The 27,141-nt window shown below is 35.6% G+C and overlaps 3 protein-coding genes across 6 annotated transcripts; all 3 read left to right on the forward strand.

Annotated features, from left to right (window-relative positions):
* The first annotated feature begins 233 nt into the window (after nt 1-233).
* On the forward strand, nt 234-5,111 carry LOC110929879 (phosphoenolpyruvate carboxylase 1). The gene is made up of 11 exons (XM_022173063.2): nt 234-391; nt 533-733; nt 1,197-1,588; nt 1,681-1,765; nt 1,863-2,085; nt 2,171-2,274; nt 2,354-2,441; nt 2,543-2,697; nt 2,795-3,793; nt 3,953-4,339; nt 4,617-5,111. The coding sequence occupies exons 2-11, from the start codon at nt 566-568 to the stop codon at nt 4,911-4,913; spliced, it is 2,898 nt and encodes a 965-aa protein (XP_022028755.1). The 5' UTR covers nt 234-391; nt 533-565; the 3' UTR covers nt 4,914-5,111.
* A 9,455-nt stretch (nt 5,112-14,566) lies between these two features.
* LOC110929881 (14-3-3 protein 9) lies at nt 14,567-19,305 on the forward strand. 4 transcript variants are annotated; one of them, XM_035979646.1, is made up of 8 exons: nt 14,567-14,726; nt 16,314-16,620; nt 16,816-16,903; nt 17,590-17,696; nt 17,787-17,935; nt 18,028-18,074; nt 18,254-18,262; nt 19,036-19,305. In XM_035979646.1, exons 1-8 carry the CDS (start codon nt 14,654-14,656, stop codon nt 19,036-19,038), a joined length of 783 nt encoding a protein of 260 aa, XP_035835539.1. In that variant the 5' UTR covers nt 14,567-14,653; the 3' UTR covers nt 19,039-19,305. The 4 variants fall into 4 exon arrangements, with proteins under 4 accessions (XP_035835539.1, XP_035835540.1, XP_022028759.1 ...); XM_035979647.1 differs by having other exon boundaries at nt 18,031-18,074; XM_022173067.2 differs by lacking the exon at nt 18,254-18,262.
* Nucleotides 19,306-21,460: 2,155 nt separating this feature from the next.
* LOC110929882 (ubiquitin-conjugating enzyme E2 35) lies at nt 21,461-26,952 on the forward strand. The gene is made up of 8 exons (XM_022173070.2): nt 21,461-21,606; nt 21,715-21,742; nt 21,862-21,948; nt 23,072-23,130; nt 25,630-25,671; nt 25,771-25,844; nt 26,487-26,584; nt 26,659-26,952. The coding sequence occupies exons 1-8, from the start codon at nt 21,571-21,573 to the stop codon at nt 26,694-26,696; spliced, it is 462 nt and encodes a 153-aa protein (XP_022028762.1). The 5' UTR covers nt 21,461-21,570; the 3' UTR covers nt 26,697-26,952.
* Nucleotides 26,953-27,141: the final 189 nt, after the last annotated feature.

Raw genomic sequence — 27,141 nt, forward strand, 5'->3', positions numbered from 1 at the left:
GCTACTTCATCTGAATGTAAACCCTCTGTTGTCTGCGTGACGCTACATACCCCACCCTCACTCTCTGAACATGAAATATGCCTAATGCTCATGAAATATGCCTATGGGTGGGCTTTAATGTAATATGCCTAATGCCTCATGAAATATGCCTATGGGCTTTAATGTAATAATTAATTAAATTGGATTAATTAAATAATAATAATAACACTTTAAAGAAAAATATAAAAATCCCTCTGATTCAGGCGTGGAGTATGCCTATTTGGTGACGACTCTACACTGAAAACTCAACCAGTTCCTCTATAAATACCCGATCCCTAAACCATTTCATTTAGGTCTCAAATCACTGACCAAAACCTCTAAATCTACTATCAATCTATCCGTCAATCATCAGGTTAACAACCTACCAATTTTTGTTTAATTTATGTTGAATCTGAACTGTTCATGCTTCGATTTATGGAATCATGAGCCGCGATCACAAGTTTGTGACGTTGTCATTGATCCGATTGCTTTTATTTTAACTTTTTTTTTTCAGGATTGGGGGAAATTTGAAGAAAGATTCTGTGTAATGGCGAATCGGAATTTGGAGAAATTGGCATCGATCGACGCTCAGTTGAGGCTTTTGGTTCCCGGAAAAGTTTCAGAGGATGATAAGCTTATTGAGTATGATGCGTTGCTGTTGGATAAGTTTCTAGATATTCTTCAGGATTTACATGGAGAAGATCTTAAGGAAACGGTATGAGTTCTTGTAGTCTGATGTTTTTGTTACTTTTTTGTTTGATTTTTTTGGGTTTTATGGAGTTGAACATCAGGTGTTCGACGAAATGCGTGAAAGAAAATTTCACTTTTTTTTCTTGGGCTTTTAATTTTAGTGATTAATGGCTTAATGGGTACTTAGATTGGTAACATTACTCATTATTGATAAGTTGATTATTTTGTTACTTTTTTTGTTTAATTTATTAGGGTTTATGTAGAGCCTCAGGTGTTCGACAAAATGCCTCAGAAAGATGTTTACTTTTTTTTGTTAGTCTATTAACATTAGTGATTAATGGGTACTTAGATCGGTTAAGTGATTAATTGATGACTTGATTTCATGTTTGATCGTGTAACAAAATGTATCAAAGATATTTTTTTTTCTTTTTTTTCTTGGTTTGTTAAGTGACTAATTGATGACTTGATTATTATATTTGATTGTGTAGGTTCAAGAATGCTATGAGCTTTCTGCTGAATACGAGGGAAAGCGTGACCCGAAGAAGCTCGAGGAGCTCGGAAGTGTGTTGACCAGTTTAGATCCAGGGGATTCGATTGTCATTGCAAAAGCTTTCTCTCACATGCTTAATTTAGCCAATCTGGCTGAAGAGGTTCAGATCGCTTTCCGTAGAAGGATCAAGCTGAAAAAGGGTGATTTTGCCGATGAGGCTAATGCGACAACCGAATCGGATATTGAAGAAACTCTTAAGAAGCTTGTGTATAAGCTTAACAAGTCCCCTGAAGAGGTTTTTGATGCACTCAAAAATCAAACTGTTGACTTGGTGTTGACCGCTCATCCGACTCAATCGGTCCGCAGATCTTTACTTCAGAAGCATGGAAGGTATACCCTTTAATGCCTTACTCCCTTAATCTGTGTATGCATCTGATTTGGTCAATTAGTCAACTTTAAAATTGATCTCTTTATCTTCATAGGATCCGTAACTGTCTGGCCCAGTTATATGCTAAAGACATCACTCCCGATGACAAGCAAGAACTCGATGAGGCCTTACATCGCGAAGTAAGTATTACCGATCCAAAATCTTGTTAGATCCAAGCTACATTATGTGAAATATCATTTATATAAACTATGTTTATATGTTTATGTTGTTTTGTAGATCCAAGCTGCTTTCCGTACCGATGAGATCAGAAGGACCCAACCGACACCGCAAGATGAAATGCGAGCTGGAATGAGTTACTTTCATGAAACAATATGGAAGGGTGTTCCGAAGTTCTTACGGCGTGTCGACACCGCTCTAAAGAATATCGGGATTAATGAACGTGTTCCGTATAATGCACCTCTTATTCAGTTTTCTTCATGGATGGGTGGTGACCGTGACGGTATGTTATAACACATTTTTTTAAGCTACATATACACTTAAAATGGAATACGTAATCGAATAACATTTGTTTGTCGTAAATACAGGTAATCCAAGAGTGACTCCTGAGGTAACAAGGGATGTTTGCTTACTAGCAAGAATGATGGCTGCAAACATGTACTTTTCGCAGATCGAGGATCTAATGTTTGAGGTATTTGAATTTTATGCATCTTCTCATTGTGATTAATGATGAATGATCATTGATCTTAATCTAACATTGGGTTTCTTAGATGTCCATGTGGCGTTGTACCGATGAACTACGCGTTCGAGCTGAAGACCTCTTTCGAACAGCAAGGAGAGATGTAAAGCACTACATAGGTACAAAATGGTCCAAATTTATTATTTTTTGTATCTAATGTTATATGTTGTTTTACAGAACACGACGTAATTTTTTTCGGTTTCTGTTTTATTTTTTATAGAGTTCTGGAAACAGGTTCCTCCCACTGAACCTTATCGTGTAATTCTCGGTGATGTAAGGGATAAGTTATATAATACACGTGAACGTGCTCGCCATTTGTTAGCGCATGATATATCCGACATTCCAGAAGAGGCGGTTTACACCAATGTTGAACAGGTATCACTGATTACTTTCTTTATTTGTTAGCTTGACTCTAATGTCCTTTTCTTTATGATATATATAATTATGTTTTTTTTTTTATAAATTTATACAGTTCCTAGAACCCCTGGAGCTATGTTACCGATCACTATGTGCGTGCGGTGACCGTGTGATTGCTGACGGAAGCCTTCTAGATTTTCTACGACAGGTGTCGACATTCGGGCTGTCACTAGTGAAACTCGATATACGACAAGAATCCGATCGCCACACAGACGTCCTCGACGCAATCACTCAACATCTGGAAATCGGGTCCTACCGTGAATGGTCTGAAGAAAAACGTCAAGAATGGCTTCTAGCTGAACTCAGGGGAAAACGTCCGCTTTTCGGTTCCGATCTCCCGAAAACCGAGGAAATTAAGGATGTTTTGGACACGTTCGGTGTGTTGGCAGAACTCCCGGCTGATTGTTTCGGTGCTTATATCATCTCAATGGCCACGTCACCGTCTGACGTCCTCGCTGTCGAGCTTCTTCAACGCGAATGCCACGTAAAACAACCGTTACGCGTGGTCCCGCTTTTTGAAAAACTTGCTGATCTGGAAGCTGCCCCTGCCGCTATGGCCCGTCTTTTCTCAGTCGATTGGTACAAAAACCGAATTAACGGGAAACAAGAAGTCATGATCGGGTACTCCGATTCCGGAAAAGACGCTGGGCGGTTTTCTGCTGCGTGGCAGCTTTACAAAGCTCAAGAAGAGCTGAAAAACGTTGCAAAAGAGTTTGGAGTTAAACTTGTTATGTTTCACGGGCGTGGTGGGACCGTGGGCCGAGGTGGTGGGCCCACCCATCTTGCTATCCTGTCCCAACCTGCTGAGACCATTCAGGGGTCGTTAAGAGTCACAGTTCAGGGGGAGGTTATTGAGCAATCGTTTGGTGAGGAACATTTGTGTTTTAGAACGCTGCAACGATTCTGTGCAGCTACACTTGAGCACGGAATGAACCCGCCGATCTCACCGAGGCCCGAGTGGCGTGAACTTATGGACCAGATGGCGGTTGTTGCAACCGAACAGTATCGTTCTATTGTGTTCCAGGAACCACGTTTTGTCGAGTATTTCCGCCTTGTGAGTGTCTTATCTTAATAATTTCAATTTATTTCTTCAATACACATCTTGTTATCTAATTTTACTAACTAGTGGCTTACCACCCGCACTCTGCAGCGGGTTCGAAACATAGATAAAAAAAATAAGTTAACCCCAACACATTTTTTTGTAATTCTACAGGCCACACCAGAAATGGAGTACGGGCGTATGAATATCGGAAGTCGCCCATCAAAACGAAAACCGAGTGGCGGCATAGAATCACTTCGAGCCATTCCATGGATCTTTGCATGGACCCAAACCAGGTTCCATCTCCCTGTTTGGCTCGGGTTCGGTGCTGCATTCAAACAAGTCATTCAAAAAGACAGCAAGAATCTTCAAATGCTTCAAGAAATGTACAAAAAATGGCCTTTCTTTCGGGTCACCATCGATTTAGTTGAAATGGTGTTTGCTAAAGGAGACCCCGGCATTGCTGCCTTGAACGACAAGCTACTTGTTTCTGAAGACTTATGGCCCTTTGGAGAATCGTTAAGAGCTAACTATGAAGAAACCAAAGATTATCTCCTCAAGGTACATTTTTCGACGTTTATAACTCACTCTCTTTCATGTCAATACGGTTTCGAATCAAACGGGTTTCTTTTGGTACGGGTCGATTCGGGTTGGCTGCTAATACACATTGTCCATTTCTTTTACACCTTTTTTTTTTTTCATAAAATACCCTTATACCTCTTTTTGGTACATTTCAGTTGCCAATAGCTATTTAAAGATAAAAACATGACCCGAATAAGCTCATTTAATAACTAAACGGGCCGACACCACTAATCTGATTCTATTTTCGGATTTGTAGATTGCTGGACACAAGGACCTGCTCGAGGGCGATCCCTACTTGAAACAAAGACTTAAGTTGCGTGATTCATACATCACAACCTTAAACGTTTGTCAAGCGTATACTCTAAAACGGACCCGTGACCCGAATTATCATGTGACCTTAAGGCCGCATATTTCGAAAGAATATGCTGAGCCAAGCAAACCGGCTGATGAACTTATCCACTTGAACCCAACCAGTGAGTATGCCCCGGGTCTGGAGGACACACTCATCTTGACCATGAAGGGTATTGCTGCTGGAATGCAGAACACCGGTTAAAGGTTAACCGTTATGCAAGCATATCGGGTTTTTTTTTTCTCGTTTTTCGAACTTTGTCTCGGCCTTGTTTTCTCGAGTTCATCGATCTATGCGTTTAATGAAGTTGTAATGTATGCATATCGATGATGGTTTATCCATGAAGCTAATAATGTATTGTACACTTGATCACAAGTGATATTGAAGTTTATTTTCTTTCTACTTGTCTTTTTTATATTATCATATTCTAAAAATATAGTTGGTGACTTCTTTTATTTAATACAAAACTAATTATTAGTATACAACTCCAAGAACTAAATAAAAACTTGTATACTTTATTTTTTTTAAGTGTGACAATTAGCGTTATTAGTTACTAGGTTAGAACCCCGTGTATTACACGTGTTGAATAAATGTAATTTTATATACCAAATAATAAAACAATATATTTTCAAAAATCTCGTTTATTAGACGGGTTGAATAAATTTAAATTTATATACCAAATAATAAAACAATATATATTTAAAAATCTCGTTTATTACATGGGTTGAATAAATGTAATTTATATATATTAAATAATAAAAAAGTTGTATTTTTAAAAACCTCGTGTATTGTACGGGTTAAGTAAATTTAATTTTATATATTAAATAATGAAAAAGGTTACATGTGTTAAGTAAATTTAATTTTATATATTAAATAATGAAAATTTTACATTTTTAAGAACCTCGTGTGTTATACGGGTTGAACACATGTAATTTTATATACCAAACAATAAAAAGTTATATCTTTATAAACCCTATGTATTATATGGATTAAATAAATCTAATTTTATATACTACATAATAAAAAAAAAGTTATATTTTTAAAAACCCCGTGTATTACACGAGTTGCATAAATGTAATTTTGTATAGTAAAAAATAGAGTAAATTACAATTTTGGCCCCTGTGGTTATATCACTTTTACCCTTTGGCCCAAAAAGGAATCTTTTAACATCTGAGCGCCCAACGTCTTTTTTTCTAAACCTTTTAGCCCTCAACGTTTTTTTTTTCTAACACTTTTGGCCCCTAAAAGTAAATGGATGGGGTTAGTGTTAGGGGCCAAAAGGGTTAGAAAAAAGACGTTGGGGACTTAGATGTTAAAAGATTACTTTTTGGGATAAAAGGGTAAAAATGATATAACCACAGGGGCCAAAATCATAATTTACTCTGAAAAATAAAAATGTTAATCTATAAAAAACCTCGGGTTGAATGAATCTAATAAAAATTTATATCTTTAAAAAAAACCAACGGATATACTCGGTATACGATGGATGGGGTGATTGCGGTGATGATTCTTATAAATGTCACGTAAACATAGTTTATAAGGTGTAAACAAAAATATTAATCAATGTTTATTGGTTCTATACTTTTATTTTCGTGTTCAACTCTCAACTCAGTTTAATAAAATAAATAAATCATTTACATTAGGCTATCTCGATATGATCACGTATCTGAACGATCTTGCCTCTAGTTTTTCCTGGACCATCTCGGACCAGTAGATAGCTTACATCTTTTGTTAATTTCAGGATAAATAATTTTGAAATCTGATAAATATTTTAAAATATTATATTATCTCCGATACAAAGTGTTTAAATTTATATTAAATTTAATTTTATAATTATCTTTTAATTGATATTAGTTATCTATAAAAAATAAATGGTTGACATGTGTCCTTCTATTGGTTTCTTTTATTATATAGATTTATTTACATAATTGTGTCCCAAGTATTTACCGAAAAGTTAACTATTTATAAAAATACAAAAGGGGAGGGGGGGGGGGGTCAACATGATTGATATTAATTAATATGTTTTGGGCATGCTTGTATTCCTAACTTGGTCTACATGTGTTTTTGATTAATCAAATACAAAATCAAAATGAGAAATATAATCACTTAGTAAATGTAATATTGAAGTAAATTTAATATGATAGTTATAGAACTTGTTGTTGTTGGTATAATAAATTAAGAGCATGCTTATAAAAATCTAATTATTTTTAATAATAAACCAAATATAACATATTAACAACATTCAGATCCACTTTTTTTTCAAATAAAAAAGTGAACAACCATTATTTGTTATCGAAACATGGTGGGCTAAATAAGAATGAGTTAAGATTGTAACCGAATTAGATTAGGCCTGTTTGGTGAATCAGAGCCTCTGATTGAATAAGAGGCTCCACTCCTCTGAATTTGTAACCGAATTAGATTAGGCCCTGTCTAGTGAATCAGAGCCTCTGATTGAATAAGAGGCTCCACTCCTCTTAATGGTTCAGCGCCTCCTCAAATCTGAATGGTTAAGACTTTGAAATCCTCATTCAGATGTCAAACTAAACACCAAATCCTCTGACCGAATCAGAGTCAATCTCTAATTGATTCCATTCAGATGCAAACAAACAGAGCCTAAGTGACAGAACTTAAATAACCAATCGAATTCAGATTTTTTTAAACCTGAACATATAATTCGATTCGATTTGATTTACGATTTATTTTTTTAACGCAAAACTTACTCCTATATGATAATAAAGTTCTAGGATTAATATTATCAAAAGGGCTAGCGCACCACGTTGTAAATACGGTTTTCGACAATGTTTTAAAACCGTTTCAAACCAGCCGCTTGTATCAGTTAAGCCGTCCGCTACACCCGATTGAACCGTCCAATACACCTGGTTAAACCGTTTCTTAGCCAAAATCGATACCATATAGTATAAGGCTGGAGGGTGTGGTTGGAGGCCCCTAGGGGCTTTATCAGGCCACGTCAACGCCACCTAGGATCCACCTCAGCCATGGAGCCCCCTTTAATTTGCATGGTGTGATGGAGCGCCATATTAAAAAAAAAAAGATTTCATTGGTGCAAAACAAGTGGGCCCCACCTGATAAAGCCCTTCTCCCTCGTTACCATGATGGAGCCCCTCCTATAGCGCCCCTCTTTAATTTCGTGGATGTGGTCGTATAGCGCCCCGGGACGCTATAGTTACTGAGTTGGCGGGGATAGCGCCCCCACACCCTCCAGCCTAAACGAAAGAGACCAAGTTGCTATTATCACAGAAAGGCACGTGCCAGCCTGTCTTACGTGTCGCACAATGAGTGGGAGTCATACTCTAATGTATAGGCTTTGGGGGATGGGCCCCTCTTGTCGCCTTCCACCCACTTGCCAACATAAAAGATAAAACTCTCAACTTTTTATCTTTGCATATTTACCACATTACTTTTATATTATCTTTTATCACCACATACATGCTGAAAATAATTGGTCCAACCATCAATGTATTTCTTTAAAAGAGTAAACTGCCAAAATAGTCCCTGAGATTTAATCATTTTGTCACTTTAGTTTAAAACTCAAATTTTTTGAATCCAGATCCCCGTGGTTTCAATTTTGTTGTCAATTTCATCCAAAATCAAACTCTGGTCAGATTTTTCAGTTAACATCCAGCTTTTTTATCTTTTTCCTCACTTTTAATGAAGGGTAAAATGGTTTTTTAACGTTTTATTATAACAAATAAAAAAATCTGACCATTTTGCCCTTCATTAAAAGGGAGGAAAAAGCAAAAAAAACTGGATGTTAACTGAAAAATCTGACAAGATTTTGCCTTTGGATGAAAATGGAAACAAAATTGAAACCACAGGGATCCAAATTCAAAAGGTTTGAGTTTTGGACTATAGTGGCAAAAGTGAACAAATCTCAGGGACTATTTTAAGACCATGCGTAGTCGTTGGTGTAAATAATGCCCCACCCTTGGGCGTTTTGCGTCATGTGGCAGCCCAGTCAGCAATGGGGCGTTTTTCTAAAATGGGTATAGTGGGGATATGAGCATTATGTTAAAAGGGGTGTAAAGAATTAAAAAAAAACCATGAAAAAAATTGATGGACTAAAGAAGAAAAGGGTTAGATATGATTGGCCCATCAAATGGGGTTTGGGCGTGCTTTTAAAAATGCCTGGGAACCAAAAACCACAAAACACGCCATGGAGGCGGCTTTGTCGGCGTTTTGGGGTGTGAAAGAGGGCAAAAACGCCCACAAAACTGCCCACTTTGTATTGTGTAACAGTTTACTCTTCTTAAAACCATCGTTATCTCACAAAAGTTGTGAACAAATACAACAAGCCATTCTTTGGAAGCTATCACTCCAATTGTCAACAAAAGTAGGATGAATTATATTATGATATGATATGTAAATCATACAAGAAAAATTCTTCATTAGTCAAAGTTTCAACAAACCTCACAATTGTCATCCTACATGGTTAATAAAAAACCATGACAATTTTTTTTCAGAATAATTATACGATAACTTGTTGTAAAACTCTAACATGTAGCATCGGGATAGACTGATATTTCATTAAATTTCGAAGCAATGAAATCATTTGAAGCAAAGGTCATGCATTCCTATTATTTCTTCTCCAAGAACTATCATGTTTCGATCAAGTAGTTAGGATGAAAAAAAAAAACGATCAGTAAACCTAACAATATACTTGCAAGGTGTTTGATTGCTTAAAATCAAGGGAATTAGAATTAGAATATGAATTAAAGGTAATTTAAATGATAACATATATGGTTGAAGAATAAGCTAAATTGAAATCGGAATGAACTTTGTCAAATTCTTTCTAGGTAAAAAAATCTAACATTCCTTCCAAATTACGAAAAAAAAAATAAAACCAAAGAAAATAGTATCCCCGTCGACGTCACCACTCTCGCAACCCATGTCATATCATCGCACCACCGTCACCGCCAATGCCAAAACCATTTTCATCGCTCTGCCATCAATTTTATTCTTTCAAATTCTAATTCCTGTAACATAGTTAACTTTCCATAACATTCCGCAAACCTAACCCGCACTTAGGGCTGCAAAGGAACCGAACAAACACGAACAAGACCTTGTTCGTGTTCGTTTGTTAAGAAATATATGTGTTCATGAACGCTTACCGAACAAGATTTTATGTTCGTGTTTGTTTGTTAAGGGAATTGTTAAAAGGATAACATGATCCATTCATTCTCAATAACTTATATAAACTATTACAATAGAATATTGTAACATATATAATATTTATTGTTATAAAATGTTTGTTTATATGAACATTTTTTTAAATTATGTGCGAGGTGGGCTGATATATGTTGATCAAGTGATGGGCCGTTGTTTGGACTGTTTTACATGGGCTGAAGATACATAGGACATGGACTTGAGCATTTAGTTATTGAGCTGAGAGGGGGTGTTAAAGGATAACATGATTCATTCATTCTCAATGACTTATATAAACTGTTACAATAGAATATTGTAACATACATAATATTTATTGTTATAAAATGTTTGTTTATATGAACGTTTTTTATATTATGTGCGAGGTGGGCTGATATATGCTGATCAAGCGATGGGTGTGACAACTGTGTTCTATTAATCGTTGTACAATGTAAAACAATGTTGGTTATCAATAAAACAATGTGCTTTGGTGTTATTATATGTGATTTGATGTTAATATGTGTGTAATTATGTTTGGTGATTTTACAATTTAATTAGATTCCAATTTCAAGCTTTAAATCGCTTTCTGGAAGGTTATACGCGCACTGATGCGTAAATATAACCAGTTTAATGCAGCAAACACTCCAGAATAGTGAAATAAGCTTAACATACCTTAAATAACCTCCACATAACTTAGAAATAAGTTTTGGATGGTTTGGTGTGTTGAAATCAAGTTTGTTCGATCGCAGGGACTATTTGTGTCAAACTGTGAAACTATACCGATTTGTATAGTAACGAACATTCTGGAACTTGATAATAAGTTAAATATACCCTATATAACCTTTACATAGCTTAGAAATAGGCTTTGAGGGGTTCGGTATGCTAAAATAAACTTTATTGATCAATAGGGACTAAAAGCGTCAAAAAGTGCACAAGTTTGCATTTTCGCGCATATTTTACGTTCTGAATATATCCGGACATCCAAAAATTCGTGTAATCATTAAAATATTATGTTTTAGTGTTTGGCATGATAAAAATCCATTCGTCGCTTGATTTGGATCGTTTTTGCGTTCGTTACGACTTCCGTCGTAATTAAGCGAATAACGCAACGTACGACCAAACGAACCGACATCTGAGATATTTTTGAGCATGTTTTGAGTTCCCTATACTTTAACTTTATTTTAGAGCCTTGAAATGGGGTTAACGGGGCTTAAAAGTGCAAAAAAATCAAGTTTTACAAGTGCAGGGACCATTTTTGAAATTTCTGACCAGATTCAATGAGCCTAGTCCATTTTGAAGTGTTGATGGTTTTAACCCATGGTTTTGCAAAATCATGGGCTGGTATTCAATGAACCTAGTCCATTATGACTCATATTAGGGACTCCCATGGTTTTAGAAAACCATGGGCACACATGTAAGGTCCAGATCAAAGCTCAGTTTTCGATGAACGATCTTAACGGTTCTTGAATTCCTATAAATACCCACCCTCACTTCCTCCCAAAGCACACTTGAATCTGATTTTGGCTCTCTAAGTTGAAGTTTATGCTTCATACCTGAGAGTAAATCGGATCAAGAGCTTGCGGGGACCTTCTGTAAGTATTCTTTCGTTCTTTTCATTCGTTTTTGTCGTTAAAGTCAAACTGCGTTTGACTTTCTGCTTTGACCAGTTTATGGTCAACGCGAAGTTCGTTTGAACTTCATAACGTGAGCGTAATCACGATGGTTATAGTCCCTAGTGACTATACCTACTGATTACCATGTTATCTAGGCTCAGTGACGAGTCGTAGTTTCGGCCAAAATGCGTTTTCTCACGTATTTTGTAACCAAACTACTCTAGGATATCAAAACCGTTTGTTTTGATATCAAAACCTGTTTTCTAACTTAACTAAACATAGTTTGCCACTTTTTTTAAGATTAGTGCTTGTGTGGAGCCGAAAGTCAAGCGGACTAAACACCCGCTTAGACTTTCGAACACGACCCGTTTGGTCGATCATTAGGATCCGACCAAACATGTTAAGTGACCATAGTAGCGTAGGGAATAACCTTCCGAGGTTATACCTTATGGTAACTTAGGTTTGATTAGTCGCATGATAGGTAGTTTATATGCTTTTTGGTAAATTACCAAAATACCCTTTTCATACATAATTGGTAATTAAGCATATGTAACCTAAACCTTTGACACGTAGCTGATTATGTAACATAATTAAACATGTATGGGCATATAATACTTGTCATAGGACTAGTTAGACGTCTTGAACGCGCTTTTGCGCACACGACGCGTTAAAGTAGCGTAAGCTACCTTAATGGGTCGCGATGGGTCGAAAGCACTTAGGTTAGGTTTCAATTTAGGATGTAAGCTTTGTTAAACCATATCATATGAGTTCCAACACTCATTTGGTTTACGAGACTTCATTCTATCCGATCGTCGGATTTAGGCGTCTATTGTTTGACTAGTGGTTCGATTACTAGGTGCTACTTGATTCCTTTGGTTTGCTTGAGGTTGTTTAAAGTTCTATTGATTGAGGATACTTTGCACTACATGTGAGTACATAGCTCCCCTATTTTACTGTTTTCAATTGTTTTGGGGTGATTCATATGTACGAAATGGTTTCAAAGTTTAAACGATGGTTTTTCAAAAACAATTAAGATGGTTTATACAAAACTAATAACGATTTCAATAAAGTGAACAAACTTGTTGGTTGTAGTTACATAACAAATGACATTCATTAGCATTGATCAAGCCGACCAGTATTAGGTTATGGTACCATAGGATCTGACAAATCCCGTTATTTTACATCATCCATGGTTATGTGTGGGGGTTGTGGGTAACGACTGAATCTGATGTTAGTTAATTTACCCTTTGTGGTTTGTTAACGCGAGAAGCGAGACGCGAGGTGGTCAAGTCACAAAGGTTTGAATGTTATTAGCGAGACAACCATATATAAGTTTTCACAATTAAAACGAGGATGATTTTAAACGATTTAAAGGAGTTAACGATTTGGAAATGATTTGAACAAGTTAAACGAATTGGAAAAACGATTGATTTTTGGTTAGTGTATAGATAACGAGACGGGTGTAATGTGATGAAATCATGGTGGATACGCCGCTGGTACTTCCTATATATAAGTGTTTTCATCATATTACATACCGTGGCGTTATTTAGTTCACTTGGGTAAACGATTTTGAAACGATGTCACACAACGATGTTTTCTAAAAGATATAAACCATACGAGTTTTTAACAAGTTTTTACAAGATGTTTTACAAGTTGGTTTTCTAAAACAAATATTTTTGGGGTTAAGAATCATGGCTACGAGATTTTATAAACTATAACCATCTTGATTTGAGTTGGTTAATTATGTTGCAATACATTTTTCAAAAACAAGGTTTGTATTTCGACTCTTGAAGTCTACTAAAGTAATGCAACATGTAAACGAAGCCGTAATTCCGATGCTCTCATAAAACCTATGTACTCGCCAGTATTTCTTTGCTGACTTTGTTTCTACATATGTTTCAGGTGATGTTGCTTGATTGATTCTAGGATGCATGCGTCACGTAGGATCTGGACAAGGCCTTAGTGACATAATAACAAGTGATAGACGATATGTAGCTTGTTTGTTTTGTGTCAAGACAATGTAATGTTCAATATTATCAATAAAACGAAACACTTTTTGTATCCATGGTTATGAAACAATAGCTTCTGTTACAACACTCCCCGACGTTTCCGCCACGGTTTGTTGTCCTACGTGGTCGGGGTGTAACAATGGGCTGCTGTTTGGACTGTTGTACATGGGCTGAAGATACATATGACATGGACTTGAGCAGACATGTAACTTGGCGTATCATACAAGTGTATATTATACTTGTGATGTCCATTATAAATAAAGAGGGAGGTATCCTATCTCATCATTCAGTCACTTTTACTCTCTCCCTCTCCACAAATCAGTTAGGGTTTCATTCTTGTAAAGCACAAATTCACTTTGAATCTGTGTTCATAGTTTGTTATCTGATAGTTGTGTAAAGATTATCTAGTTGATAATCGTGTGTAGAGTTAGATCGATAGTTATAAGTGATTGTAATCGACCGAAGATATTCCCAGGGATAAATATCAGTTTGGTTTGGGTATTTGTGGTTCTTGGAAGATCTGATACCATATCGATGTTCATTGACATAAATGAACTTGTTTGTGTTCCTTTGTGTTTATTTGCCAACTTTAGGAAACGAATGAAAACGAACGTTGATGAACGCAAATGAGCACAAACTAACGTTCATGAACAAAATATATAATACACCGGCACTTATTAAATATTTTATTTGTCGAAAATTTAAAGTATTTAAATAATATATAAAAACTATATTCACTAATGAACTATCAAACACAAACGAACACGTTACCGAACGTTCACAAACATAAATGAACGAACGCGACCTCTGTTCATATTCGTTTATTAACTAAACGAACGAAATTTCTTGTTCGCGTTCGTTTGTTTAACAAGCGAACAAACACATACAAACTTCTCGTCAAACATTTCACGAACTATTCGCCAAACATTTGGTTCGTTTGTAGCCAAACCCGCACTTAATTTACTTCCCATCTTAAAATTCATATTTTTAGTGTAACAAGTGGAAAACAATCAACTTTAGTGTCAAGAAACAAACATTCCATTTGACTATATGAACAAACACACACACACACACAACAAACAATAACACTCTCTTATTTTACAAAAAAGAAAAAAAAAACAAAAAAACAAAATAGCAGTTGAGAGCTTGAAGATCAGCATCCATGGCGGCTTCTGCAGAACGCGAAAACTTCATCTATATCGCCAAACTCGCCGAGCAAGCCGAACGCTATGACGGTTAGCATGTTTATCTCATCGTAGATCCGTTCTTTACATCTTAATTTCGTTATTTTATCCTGCAATTTCATGATTTTGATCGGTAATTCATGTAGATGTGTTGTTTACATGTTAATTTCGTTATTTTACATATAGAGATCACCTAGGGTTACGAAACTGTTAGCGGATTGTTCAAATTTCGGGAAATAGTGACTAGAGGAAGTGTGGAGGTTAGAATTAGGGTTTAGAGGTTATACAGACTGTATGCTTTTTGTTTTTGAAATTGAGGTTGAATTTGTATTTGTTTTTAGTGTTTTAACGTTTTTAGATTGATACTAATCCTTTGTAACTGTGTAAAATGACACGATGGATGTAATAAATTGTGTTCAACTGTTGAAGTTGTGAAATTAGAATCTGAAGTTATTGTATCGAATATTGACTGTTTTTTAAAGTGATTTTGGTGTATGAAGGCGCTTATATGCACTAATATAGCTAGATGTAATGGGGAAAATTGAATACAGAGGACTGCGTAGTGTGTGTGATTTTATTGTTTATAAGACCACCCGTAATCGGGCGTTTTTTGTCCAAAAAACTGCCCAAACACGCCGGATATCGCCCCTACTCCGCCCCCTGCGGCGTTTTCGGGCGTGATCTTGGGCGATTTTGTGTTTGGCGTTTTTTGAATAACGCTGGAAGGGGCAAATGATGGACCAATGGGAACGAGTTAGCTTTCGTCATCAACCTTTTATTGCCGGAAATTTTTGCCGGAGGTTGCAGGTCAAAGAAGAAGAAGAAGGTCAGAAGAAGAAGAAGAGTTGGACTGTGGGAGGCGGCTGTGGTTTTTATTTTAAGTTTAAAAAATGGCAAATTAGGTCCCTGTGGTTTTATTTTAAGTTTAAAAATGGCAAATTAGGCCCCTGTGGTTTTATTTTAAGTTTAAAAATGGCAAATTAGGCACCTGTGGTTTTTATTTATTTTTTTATTTCCAGTTTTTTTTATTTCCTGTTTTTTTTTTTTTTAAGTTTAGTCGGTTTTTATTGTTTTTTTATTTCTAGTATTGTAATTTTTTTTAATTTAATGAATTATTTTAAGTTTTTAATTTAAAAAAATAAATAATTGTGTAATGATTGGATGGAGCGTTATTGGGCATTATTCCACTACGCCACTTTTGCAAAAACGCCCAATAATGCCCCCATGTTGACTGGACTGCCACATGGCAGAAAACGCCCCAGGGTGGGGGCATTATTCATCAAACCACTACGCATGGTCTAAGACTGAATAAGTGTTCATGACGCACATTATATGCATATAATAAATCGTAGATGTTTATTTGATGTTTGATACGATAGACTATGTTAAAGTTGTAAAACTGGAATCTGACTCTAACATATCACACGTTGACTGTTTTTAAAACTATATTTTGGTAGATGATGATGTAATGGGGAAAATGAATTCAGAGGACTACATATTTTGTGCGAATTCAATGTTTATAAGATCGTATAAGTGTTCATTATTCATGTTTACATATAAAACAGTAGAAGTTTATTTGATGATTGATCTGTATTGTTCGCATCATTATTGATCTTATGGAGTTATTTTTTTGTTCAGAGATGGTGGATGCTATGAAGAAAGTAGCAAACTTGGATATCGAATTAACTGTCGAGGAGAGAAATTTGCTGTCAGTTGGATACAAGAATGTGGTGGGTTCACGTAGGGCATCGTGGAGGATATTGTCTTCCATTCAGCAAAAAGAGGAATCAAGGGGCAATGAAGCTAATGTAAAGCGAATTAAGGAATATAGACAGAAGGTGGAAACCGAGTTGTCTAACATTTGCAATGATATCATGACTGTGATTGATGAGCATCTGATTCCATCTTCCTCTGCTGGAGAATCTACTGTTTTCTACTACAAGATGTGAGTTTTACATATAAGTGTGGGAAAAAGGTCCAAAAGAACATTCTTGTCCCATTTTATGTGGTTGCTGATTGTTTAACTTGTTCTAAGAATACAACCTTTACATAATTTAACGGGGTACCCTTTTCTCAACTGGGGACGACCTTAAGCTTTTATGGTTCTAGATATTTTCTAACGTGTTTTATTGGCATGCAGGAAAGGGGACTATTATAGGTATCTTGCGGAGTTCAAGTTTGGTGATGACAAAAAAGAAGCAGCTGATCAGTCACTAAAGGCTTATCAAGTAAGTTGCTTTTTTTTTTATTCTGCAGTTCAGTAATTCTTGCAATTTGAACAGGTCGTGTGATTCCGTTTTATTTATATTTAGACTTTTAGAGTAAATTGCCTGGATGATCCCTGTGGTTTGCTAGTTATCACCTTTAGTCCGCAACTTTCTAAAACTACATATTTGTTCCCTGTGGTTTGATCACTTGTTACTCGGATAGTCCCCTGACTGGATGACTGTTAATTTGTCCAGTTAAGTCTTTATGTGAAATGACTAAACTACCCTTTAGTCTATGTGAAGAAGGAGAACTATTTTTAAATTGATTTTCTTCAGAATAAACAAACTGATGGGTTTTTTTTTTTTTTTGTTTTAATTTAAGATGCATTTTCTTATAAAGAAATAAAGGCAGGTGCCCTTGTGTTTGTTGATTTTATTATTATCATTATTGTTTTTTAATTATAAAGGGAAGTTTAGTCATTTCACATTGACTTAAGTCTTAACTAGATAAACTAACGGTCATCCAGTCAGGGAACTACCTGAGTAACAAGCGATCAAACCACATGGAACAAACATGTTATTTTTGGAAGTTGGAGACTAAAGGTGAAAAACTGGCAAACCACAGGGACCACCCAGGCAATTTACTCTTATATTTATAACAAAGGGCCAAATTTTGTATTATGTATTTACCGTTATGTTTCCCGCAGTTGGCTTCAACTGCTGCAGAGGATTTATCTCCTACTCATCCGATCCGATTGGGTTTGGCTTTGAACTTCTCTGTTTTCTATTATGAGATAATGAACTCTCCTGAAAGGTAACAAAATTTGTTAACAATCTTTTTGGTTTTCTTTGTATGAAAAGTGCATTCTAAATTGTGTTTTCTTAAAACATTGGTATTTATCAGAGCCTGCCACCTGGCAAAACAAGCGTTTGATGAAGCAATCTCGGAACTTGACTCCTTGAGTGAGGAATCATACAAAGATAGCACTTTAATTATGCAGCTTCTGAGGGACAACCTCACTCTGTGGACTTCTGATATTCCAGAGGACGGAGGTAAGTTTTCGATTAACCTTGTTTTTCATACGCAAATTTTTATATTTATTAGCCATTTCATTATACTGGTATTTTTCCATCTATTTTATCAGAAGACCATAAGATGGAGATCACCAAATCTGGTGCAGAAGATGCGGAGGTTAGTCTCATCAATTGCAATTTCAAATTTTATATACACACACACACACACACACTTACATATATTTGTAGGTTATGCTTATAAAATACCATCTAACTAATTTGTTTGTATATTTTTGTATTGCTTACCGGAATATGTCGGTACGGTACGGTATCGGTATGGTATCGGTACGGTAGCAGTATTTGAAGGTAAAAGTTGGTATTTTACCGGTACGGTACCGAACCGATACCGATCCCGAAAATACCAACACCGAAAATCGCAAAAAGTGGATACCGTTTCCGGTACCGAAAAAAATTCGGTACGGTATTTTCGGGATCGGTACGGGACGGGATCGGGATCGGTATTTGATACCAAATGCTCATCCCTAGTTCTATTTATCTACACAAACAATGAAACTAATTTGTTCTATGTTGTTTTTTGAATTTCGGGAGAGAGGAGTGAGAAACAAAAACCGTTGTATTTATACCCTTTTACTTTTAAGAGTAAATTACTTTTTGAGTCTATGTGTTTTAGTGGTTTTAACCACTTGAGTCCAAAATCAAAAAGTTTAACGCCCTGAGTCCCTAACCATTCATTTTATAACGTGTTTTGAATCTCTGTGTTTTAGTGGTTTTAACCACTTGAGTCCAAAATCAAAAGTACAAGTCTTAAAAGTTGGACTCAAAATGTTATAAAATGAGTGGTTAGGGACTCAGGGCGTTAAACTTTTTGATTTTAGACTCAAGTGGTTAAAACCACTAAAACACAGGGACTCAAAAAGTAATTTACTCTACTTTTAGATATTTTAAGATAATACACATAAATTTATCTGCGCTTATGCATACACTAATTCAGGTACAACATAACACGATGATGCATTTGGTCACATTATTTATGGTTTCACATTGAACCCTCCTTGTATATATGTGTTTTTTACTTTATTTTTCATAATTTGTTCTTATATTATTTTTATTTTATGCAGTAAAAATTGAAGGGTAACTCTGCAACCTTGGAGGAAGCGGATATGGCCCTTGGTATTGTATTTGTAAGCTAAAATTTGAAAGCAGTAGTTGTTTTCGTCTGTTGTAACAGTTGTGCGAATGCCCGGGTAATGGGACATTTATGTCATGCCCAGCAGGTTTTATGATCCAGGCTTGTTCCTTTAAAAGAATCTGCTTTAGTTAATTTAGCAACTTTTTTTTCTCTTTGGTGAGAAAGCAAATAGAACAAAATTTCACCATGTTTAGCTCTCGATTACCATGTGTTCTGTTTGCTTAAATTGTCGTCGCTACTACCTAGCAACACCCTCCGCCGACGCTGCATTCCTACACGTCATAACCTCCTTTCCACTGCATTTCAGTCACCCCCCCCATTGAAGATTTGTAGTTAATAATTTTCTTTTGTTTGAAGGAGATGAAATATTTGAAAAGTATTTGCATGTGTATTTTTTAAACCAGGTTGATGGTATGGTTTGTGGATTGGTCCAAAAAGAGTTAACTTCACTATAGTAATACAATAAAATATATAATATGATACAATTTTACATAGTTTGACAAGTTTTCAACTATGGAAAGCTATTTTTTTCTTTCAAACGACAAATTTTGAATCACTGACGGACCATTGAAGTATAAATGTGCCACCCAAGGTATCACTAGGCTATAATGTCATGGGCAATTATTAAAGATATTAAAAGATTAAATAGTGTCAACAGTTCTGGGTTGAAATCTTAATAAATTGAAACTACGAAATCAAATGTAATATCTACTTGATTATGTTTGATTCGTTTTTGTCTAGTTGTTTGGTTTTGAGTGAAAAGAGTCGAATGTTTAACACTACACTAACGAAGTGACGTTAAAATCGTTGAAACCGAACAATGAATTTTCTTGTATTATATTATACTCCTTAATCACGTGAACAAAACCAACCAATTTACAATCCCATATAAACCAAAATCTCAAAAATTAATAAATTAGAATATCATTTAATCTAAAGAGTAAATTACAAGATTTGTCTTCTATGTTTACATCAATTGCAGATCTTGTCCTTTTAGCCAAAAGTTTACAGACGGTGTTTTTAACTTTCCAAAATCTTGCACGTTTTGTCCTTAGGCCAAACCTGGTTAGAAATCTCAGTTAATTCTTGTCATGTGCAATGCACATGAGGGTGCAATGGTCTTTTTCCCTCTCAACCCTTTCTATTTCCCCATTTATAACCCTCACCAACCCCTCAATTCAGCTCTATCAAAAATCCAGCCCTCGTATTCCTCTAGCTTCAAGTTTAATTTAAGAAACTTCGAGTTGAGCTAGGAGCATCTCCTCGAGTTTAACTAATTTATAATTAATCATCGATCCAACAGATCTTAGAATCCCTATGTTGTGAGAAAAGAATGATGAAGAAGAAGAGTGAAAAGGAATACGAGGGCTGGATTTTTGATAGAGATGAATTGAGGGGTTAGTGAGGGTTATAAATGGGGGAAATAGAAAGGGTTGAGAAGGAAAAAGACCATTGTACCCTCATCTGCATTGCACATGACAAGAATTAACTGAGATTTTTAACCAGGTTTGGCCTAAAGGACAAAACATGCAAGATTTTGGAAGGTTAAGGACACCGCCTGTAAACTTTTGACCAAAAGGACAACGCCTGCAATTTGATATAAACATAAAGGGCAAAACCTATAATTTACTCTAATCGAGAGAGAGGGAGAGAGGAAGAAGATGAGGGGGGCCACTCATCTTTATATCTTTTTTATTGGTTAGGGGTAATTTCGTCATTTCACACACATTTAACTAAGAAATTTAAAATAAATTATTGATAAGGATCACCCGAGTGCAAAAATTATAACCACCGGGATCAAACGTGTAATTATTAAACCACTGGAACTAAATCTGCAATATTTGCGAACTATATGAACCAACCACCATTTAACTCTAAATAAACTCAAAAGTATAAGGTTTAATATGTCAATTCACTAACGTATGAGGTCAAAACCATTAAGGGGGTGTTTGGCCTAGCTTTTTTGTCTAAGCTTATAGCTTTTTTAGCTTATTTTTACAAAATAAGCACTAATGGGTGTTTGGTTTAGCTTTTTAAGCTTATGCTTATTAGCTTATATAAGCTAATTTTAAGAAGCTTATGGGAACATGGTTTTTTAGCTTATTTGAATAAGGTTATTTGAAGAAGATGGTTTTTTACTCATTATACACAATGATATTATACCCCTTCCCATAATACAAAATAACTTAACAAACAACTAAAGGTTAATTATTAATTATCAACTTGTAGAATATAAGCTAATCCAAACACTTAAAAATAGCTTATCAAATGAAAGAAAATAAGCATAAGCTACTTTAAAATATAAGCATAAGCCAAAAAAATAAAAGCTAGGCCAAACACCCCCTAAATTTAAACAAAAAATCCCAGAAATAAATAAATACAATCCAATTCATCATTTCCCCCAAACTTTCTTCTCTCTCTCTCTCTCTAAAATCCCCGTAGCGTGAATCCTAAGCTTCCATCCATGGCGAACAGCAACCTACCTCGAAGAATCATCAAGGTATTATCATCGTTAATCTCTTTCTCATTTACGATCCTCTTTTCCGGTAATCATTCATCTGTATCCGAAAACCCTAACTTAGGGTTTTGACTTTCGTGTTTGATCCAGGAAACGCAGCGATTGCTCAGCGAACCAGGTGATTTTCAACTTTATATTCATTTCTCTTATGAAATTAATTAATTCAGTATCTGTAATGGTTGCTTTATGTTATTGTGTTTGTGTGAATGTTGAGATCAACTGATTGTGTGTTTGTAGCTCCTGGAATAAGCGCATCGCCGTCAGAAGATAATATGCGGTATTTTAATGTGATGATTCTTGGCCCTACACAGTCTCCTTATGAAGGTAGATTGAATTGAATTATAATTATTGGTGTGCTAAATGTTAATGCAAGTTTAGATTATTAGAATATTAGGTGCTTTGTTGGCTATCTGTTGATTTGGTTATTAGTTTATTAAGTTTATTTAAAGTTGTCATATATCGATGAACAATGTTTCATTTTAAATCTTACAGCAACATAGTGAATAAAAATATAACTAGGAGTGGAAGTTGTTTTTATAATAAAAGAAGAATTATAGAAACATATGAGATTTTGCTGATGTAACTACTGCTTCGTGATCTCTTATTGAAGTTGAGTGTAAATCATATCTTGGTTTTAAAATGCGCGCATAATGTGTGATGCACTGTGATTACATGATGCACTCTAAATCGCATAATGCGCGCATTTTTCTGAAAATCGACCACTATAGACTTATAGAGTAAAATTGTAGAATGTGCTTAACAAGCTTGTACAATGAGCTGGTGAAGTTGTTAAATGAGCTCCTACATAGATTACTTGTACCTTTTGCATAGACTACTTGTACACAAAGAGTTCAAGGCTTGTTTGGTTGTATTGAACTTCTTTCATGGTACTAGAGCTATTTTTTAGTATTTATTTATCTTAATCTCTAAAATTTTAGTGTTTAAAGTTAACAAGTTAAAAGATTATCTATAAATATATATATATTATATTATCTATATATTAAAAAACAAACGCCTCACATGCGTGCGCATCACTCATTGCGCATGGCGTATCAGCTTTTGGGATCAAAACACATCGGAGCGCATCACGCTTTTTAAAACCAAGAATCATATATTCAACTAGTCTTGTATTATAGGATGAATTGCGTAAAACAGGCCTATTGGTACTTTTGGGTCATAAATTTTGCCATCTTGGGTACCTCCTTTTTGAACATATGTTCATATGGTATCAGGCTTTCTGTTTATTTTCTTGATTTAGTTCAGTAACTGAGAGCTTACAGTTGAAAATATGTTTTATTCTAACTGTACTATTTACTTGTGATTTATGGCTGAATATTTGTATCTTGCTCGTTTTCGATTTAAAAAAAGGGCCTTGATAGTGGTTCTGTTTCATTCTTCTACACTGTTCTTACCTCAAAAAATGTAATATTTTAAACTTTTTAAACAGGAGGTGTGTTCAAGCTGGAGCTATTTCTGCCTGAGGAATATCCAATGTCTGCCCCCAAGGTATAGATGTTAATAAAGATATCCTTAAATGACATTTGATTTGCTTTGCTTTGTTTCCTGTTATTAGAGCTGTAAACGAACTGAACATTCAGCGAACAGTTCGTGAACTGTTTGGCAGGAAGTTCGTTTACGTGCGTTTGTTTAATAAATGAACGAACATGAACAAGAAATTTCGTTATTAGTTAAATGAACGAACACGAACAAAGGTCTTGTTCGTTCGATGGCGTTCGTGAACGTTTGATAATGTGTTAATGAACGTTTGTTCATTTACGACCGTTCATGTTCGTTTGTTTATGTTCATGAATGATTCTGTCCCTTTTGTTTATCTAAACATTATATATTATTTATTTTATTACCCTAACAATTAAAATAGAAAACTCTAGTTCTGCCTTATTTTTGTACCATTCCCTATTTCACATCAATGAATTCATCGACCTCCATTGCACTATTAGGATTTCAAGTTCTAGCACTGCTCCCTCCGCCATCTATTTCTAGCCTCCTCCGCCTTTGCCGATTTTATCTGTGTGCGTTTGTGTTTGTGAACAAGTTCATATTCTTAATGAACGAACATGAACAAAAAATTTCGTTCGGTAAGTGTTCATGAACACATTATTTCCTTAACGAACGAACATGAACAAGGTCTAGTTCGTGTCCGTTCGGTTCGTTTACAGCTCTACCTGCTATCATTTTTAAAACTTTAATAAAAAAACAATGCTCCCTTTGATTATTTCATGGATCATGAAAAGTTGAAAACTGTTATTGTGTTAAAGTACAATCCACTCCAGTCTCTACTCTCTACTTATATTTTCCAATGTATTAGTGGAGTCTTTATATGCATATATTCAGAGGCAACAGTTAAATTGACACTTATTATTGTTACATTTTAATTATGGTACTCAATGATCGTGTCAGGCATGTTTAAATATCTTACCAGAAAATGAACAGAAAATCGAAAGATCAGAAAAAAAAAACGAAAAATTGATTCAAATAATGGGTAAGTCCTTTTTCTTAGGCCATCCGTAGTCATAAAGCCCCCGGGTGGGCGTTATGCGACACGTGTTGTGCCACGTCACACAGGGGTTTTATGGGGCGTTATATCACTAGAGCCCGTAGTCATAAAGCCCCAACCCATCATTACCTAATTATTAATTTTCATTTTTATTAAGTAATTAAAAAAACATTAACTATTTTTGATTGGTGGAAGATTTGAAACTCCCCTCCATACCGGCGCTATCACCATACCGCCCCCACCATTTTCTTCCCCCATAAAGCCCCTCGTCGTGGTGTTCCAGGCGCCATTGGGCATTATGTTTGGATTTTTGGGGAATATAGCGTCCCACTACAGGTGCTCTTAGGGTTAAGTGCTAACTATCAGGGTCATGTTTTATTGTTTTCATTTTTACATTTTTGGCAAAAATTTACGAATTTTTAGTTAGTTTTTATGAATAATACTGTTTTACATTATCAAAATGACCAAGTTCTTATTTTATTAATTACTCTAAATAATGCAACTCTTAACCTATGTTGTAAAAGACGCAAGGCGCAGGCGAGGCGCATCGGCCTCGCCCGGAGCCTAGGCGCAAGGCACAAAAAAAGCGTGGGCTTTTTTAAGAAAAGCGCACATAGAGAAAAAAATATAAAAAAATATGTTATGCTTTGAAAATAAATAAGATTCCACATATAAAATTAAAAAAACTATTATATATGTCATTTAAGATCATTTAAGATTATGAGTTTCTGAGCTGGAATTTGGTTGAGTCAGGTTTTGCACGCACTCAGTTAGGTTTTTTTGTGCGTGCGTTTTGTTTTCTGCTTATGCGCTGCGCCTCAGCACTCGTTTCTGCGCCTAGGCGCGCGCCTTTTTGCGCCTCAGCAGCGTTTTTTCCATAAAAACCCATTTTTGCGCCTAGGCTGCCACCAGGCGCTATAGGTGCGTCTCGCTGCGCCCGAGCGCCTAGGCGCGCGCTTTTTGCGCTTTTGACAACATAGCTCTTAACAAGACTCCTCTTCACATAAGAGACCTTGTCCTATAGGTGGGAAGCCCACATTTCTTCTTTGAGCTACTCAATTGCCAAGGAAGCCCAAAATAAGGTCCAGTTCCCATATTAAGCCCAAGTTCAGTTTTAGTACTTAGCCCAACAACCTCATTCCACTTTCATATATCAATCCTCCCTGATTCTAGTTTGATATGACTGATGATTTTTATTTATAAACAATTATAATTACAATCTTGGTTTGCTTTCAAATAAAAATATCCAAATTATCATACGAATCATCATCCAATAGTCATCTCTATCCATATACACCTAAGCTCTTTGTCATGTTAAATTGTTTACGATTATCAGAGTAAAATAAGTCCTAATAATATGTTTGTTACAGACCAGTGATTTGTACTATTCTTCAGATGCTGCTGAAGATTTGTTATGTCATTTTCGTCCATTCATGTGATTTGTTACGTAATGTGCTAATTAATAGATCATTTAATTCATGTTGTAACAGGTCCGGTTCCTTACAAAAATATACCACCCGAATATCGATAAGGTATAATGTGGTACCCACCTCATCGTTTGTGTATGTGACTTTAATGCTCATATTTAAATGTTTTATTTCTATTTATTTTATTTTTTATTTGTTATGTAGCTTGGCAGAATATGTCTTGATATTCTTAAAGATAAATGGAGCCCTGCTCTTCAGATCCGTACAGTGCTCTTGAGGTAAAATCATTTGTATTTTTATTACTAAATAACAGTGGCGGACTCCGAAATTTTTCTATGGGGGTGCGGAATATTTTTAAAGATTTTAGGCCTCTAGGTATATAAAAAAATCTTGTTCATATCGGGTGGGATCGGGTCGGGTCATGTAAAACAAAAGAACGTCAAATTAAAATTTATATAACCATCTAAAACACGTCAAACGTCATTACATACATGTTTAAAATTGTGCCTACGGGTTTTCATTTTTTGAAATCTATGCAAAACATCATATATAGCTACTTTCCTAATGGTTCCTCGTTAAATTTTGGATTTCGGGTGATGGGGTGGTCGGAATCAGGCTTTTCCGGGGAGAATACAGTCGCTGCTGTCGTGCCTGTTGACTGCTTACGTGCGTCTGTCGCTGCGCGGTCAGAAAAGAGAGCGGGAGAAAGAATTGGAAGGGGCGGTTTCCGGTTGGGTTGGGTTAATTTATTTAACTATATATATATATATATATATATATATATATATATATATTTTTCAAGGGATGCGGCCGCCCACCCACACCAGTGGGTAGGTCCGCCCCTGCTAAATAATAATTACACCATTTCATATCACATTGGTATGTTATGATATGAGCTTTTTTATATATCTATATTGTAGCATTCAAGCACTTTTAAGTGCTCCGAACCCAGATGACCCGCTCTCTGAGAACATAGCAAAGCATTGGAAATCAAATGAAGCAGAAGCCGTTGAGACAGGTAATTGAATTTTGATGCGGTTTTGCCGTTTTGGGTTTAATATATATTTTTATATGGTTTTTATGCAAATGCAGCAAAGGAATGGACTCGTTTGTATGCAAGTGGCGCATGATGGACATACAAAACCACCGAAAAATAACAAGTGTATTATCTATCTAGTACAACATATTCCATAACCTGATTATACTCCATTTCGCCATCCTTTTGGTCCCAATATATGATGTGTCCTTTATTTTTATTATGAATTTAGTGATGGAAGAGTCAATGAAGCACTTTTCAAGGTTTTGTCATATACTACTTTTTTCTTTAGTTATGGGGACCAATCAATAATTGCATGTTCATTCGAAATGGACGGTTCGGTTCGCTAACATGTATTCGATTCCTGTTATACTCCCGTTTATTATTGAGAGGAGGTTATTTGTGCCCCATGTTAACGGTCACATGTCTGACTGTTTTTGGCTCATTCTGTGAGGTAATTCAAACTCTTGTCAATGATGAAAAAGCAGCAGAATATGTTATTAAAACCCATATTTCAAACGGTTAAGTCTGAAAATTGA

The sequence above is a fragment of the Helianthus annuus genome, chromosome 11, assembly GCF_002127325.2.
Source record: "Helianthus annuus cultivar XRQ/B chromosome 11, HanXRQr2.0-SUNRISE, whole genome shotgun sequence".
Lineage (NCBI taxonomy): Eukaryota > Viridiplantae > Streptophyta > Magnoliopsida > Asterales > Asteraceae > Helianthus > Helianthus annuus.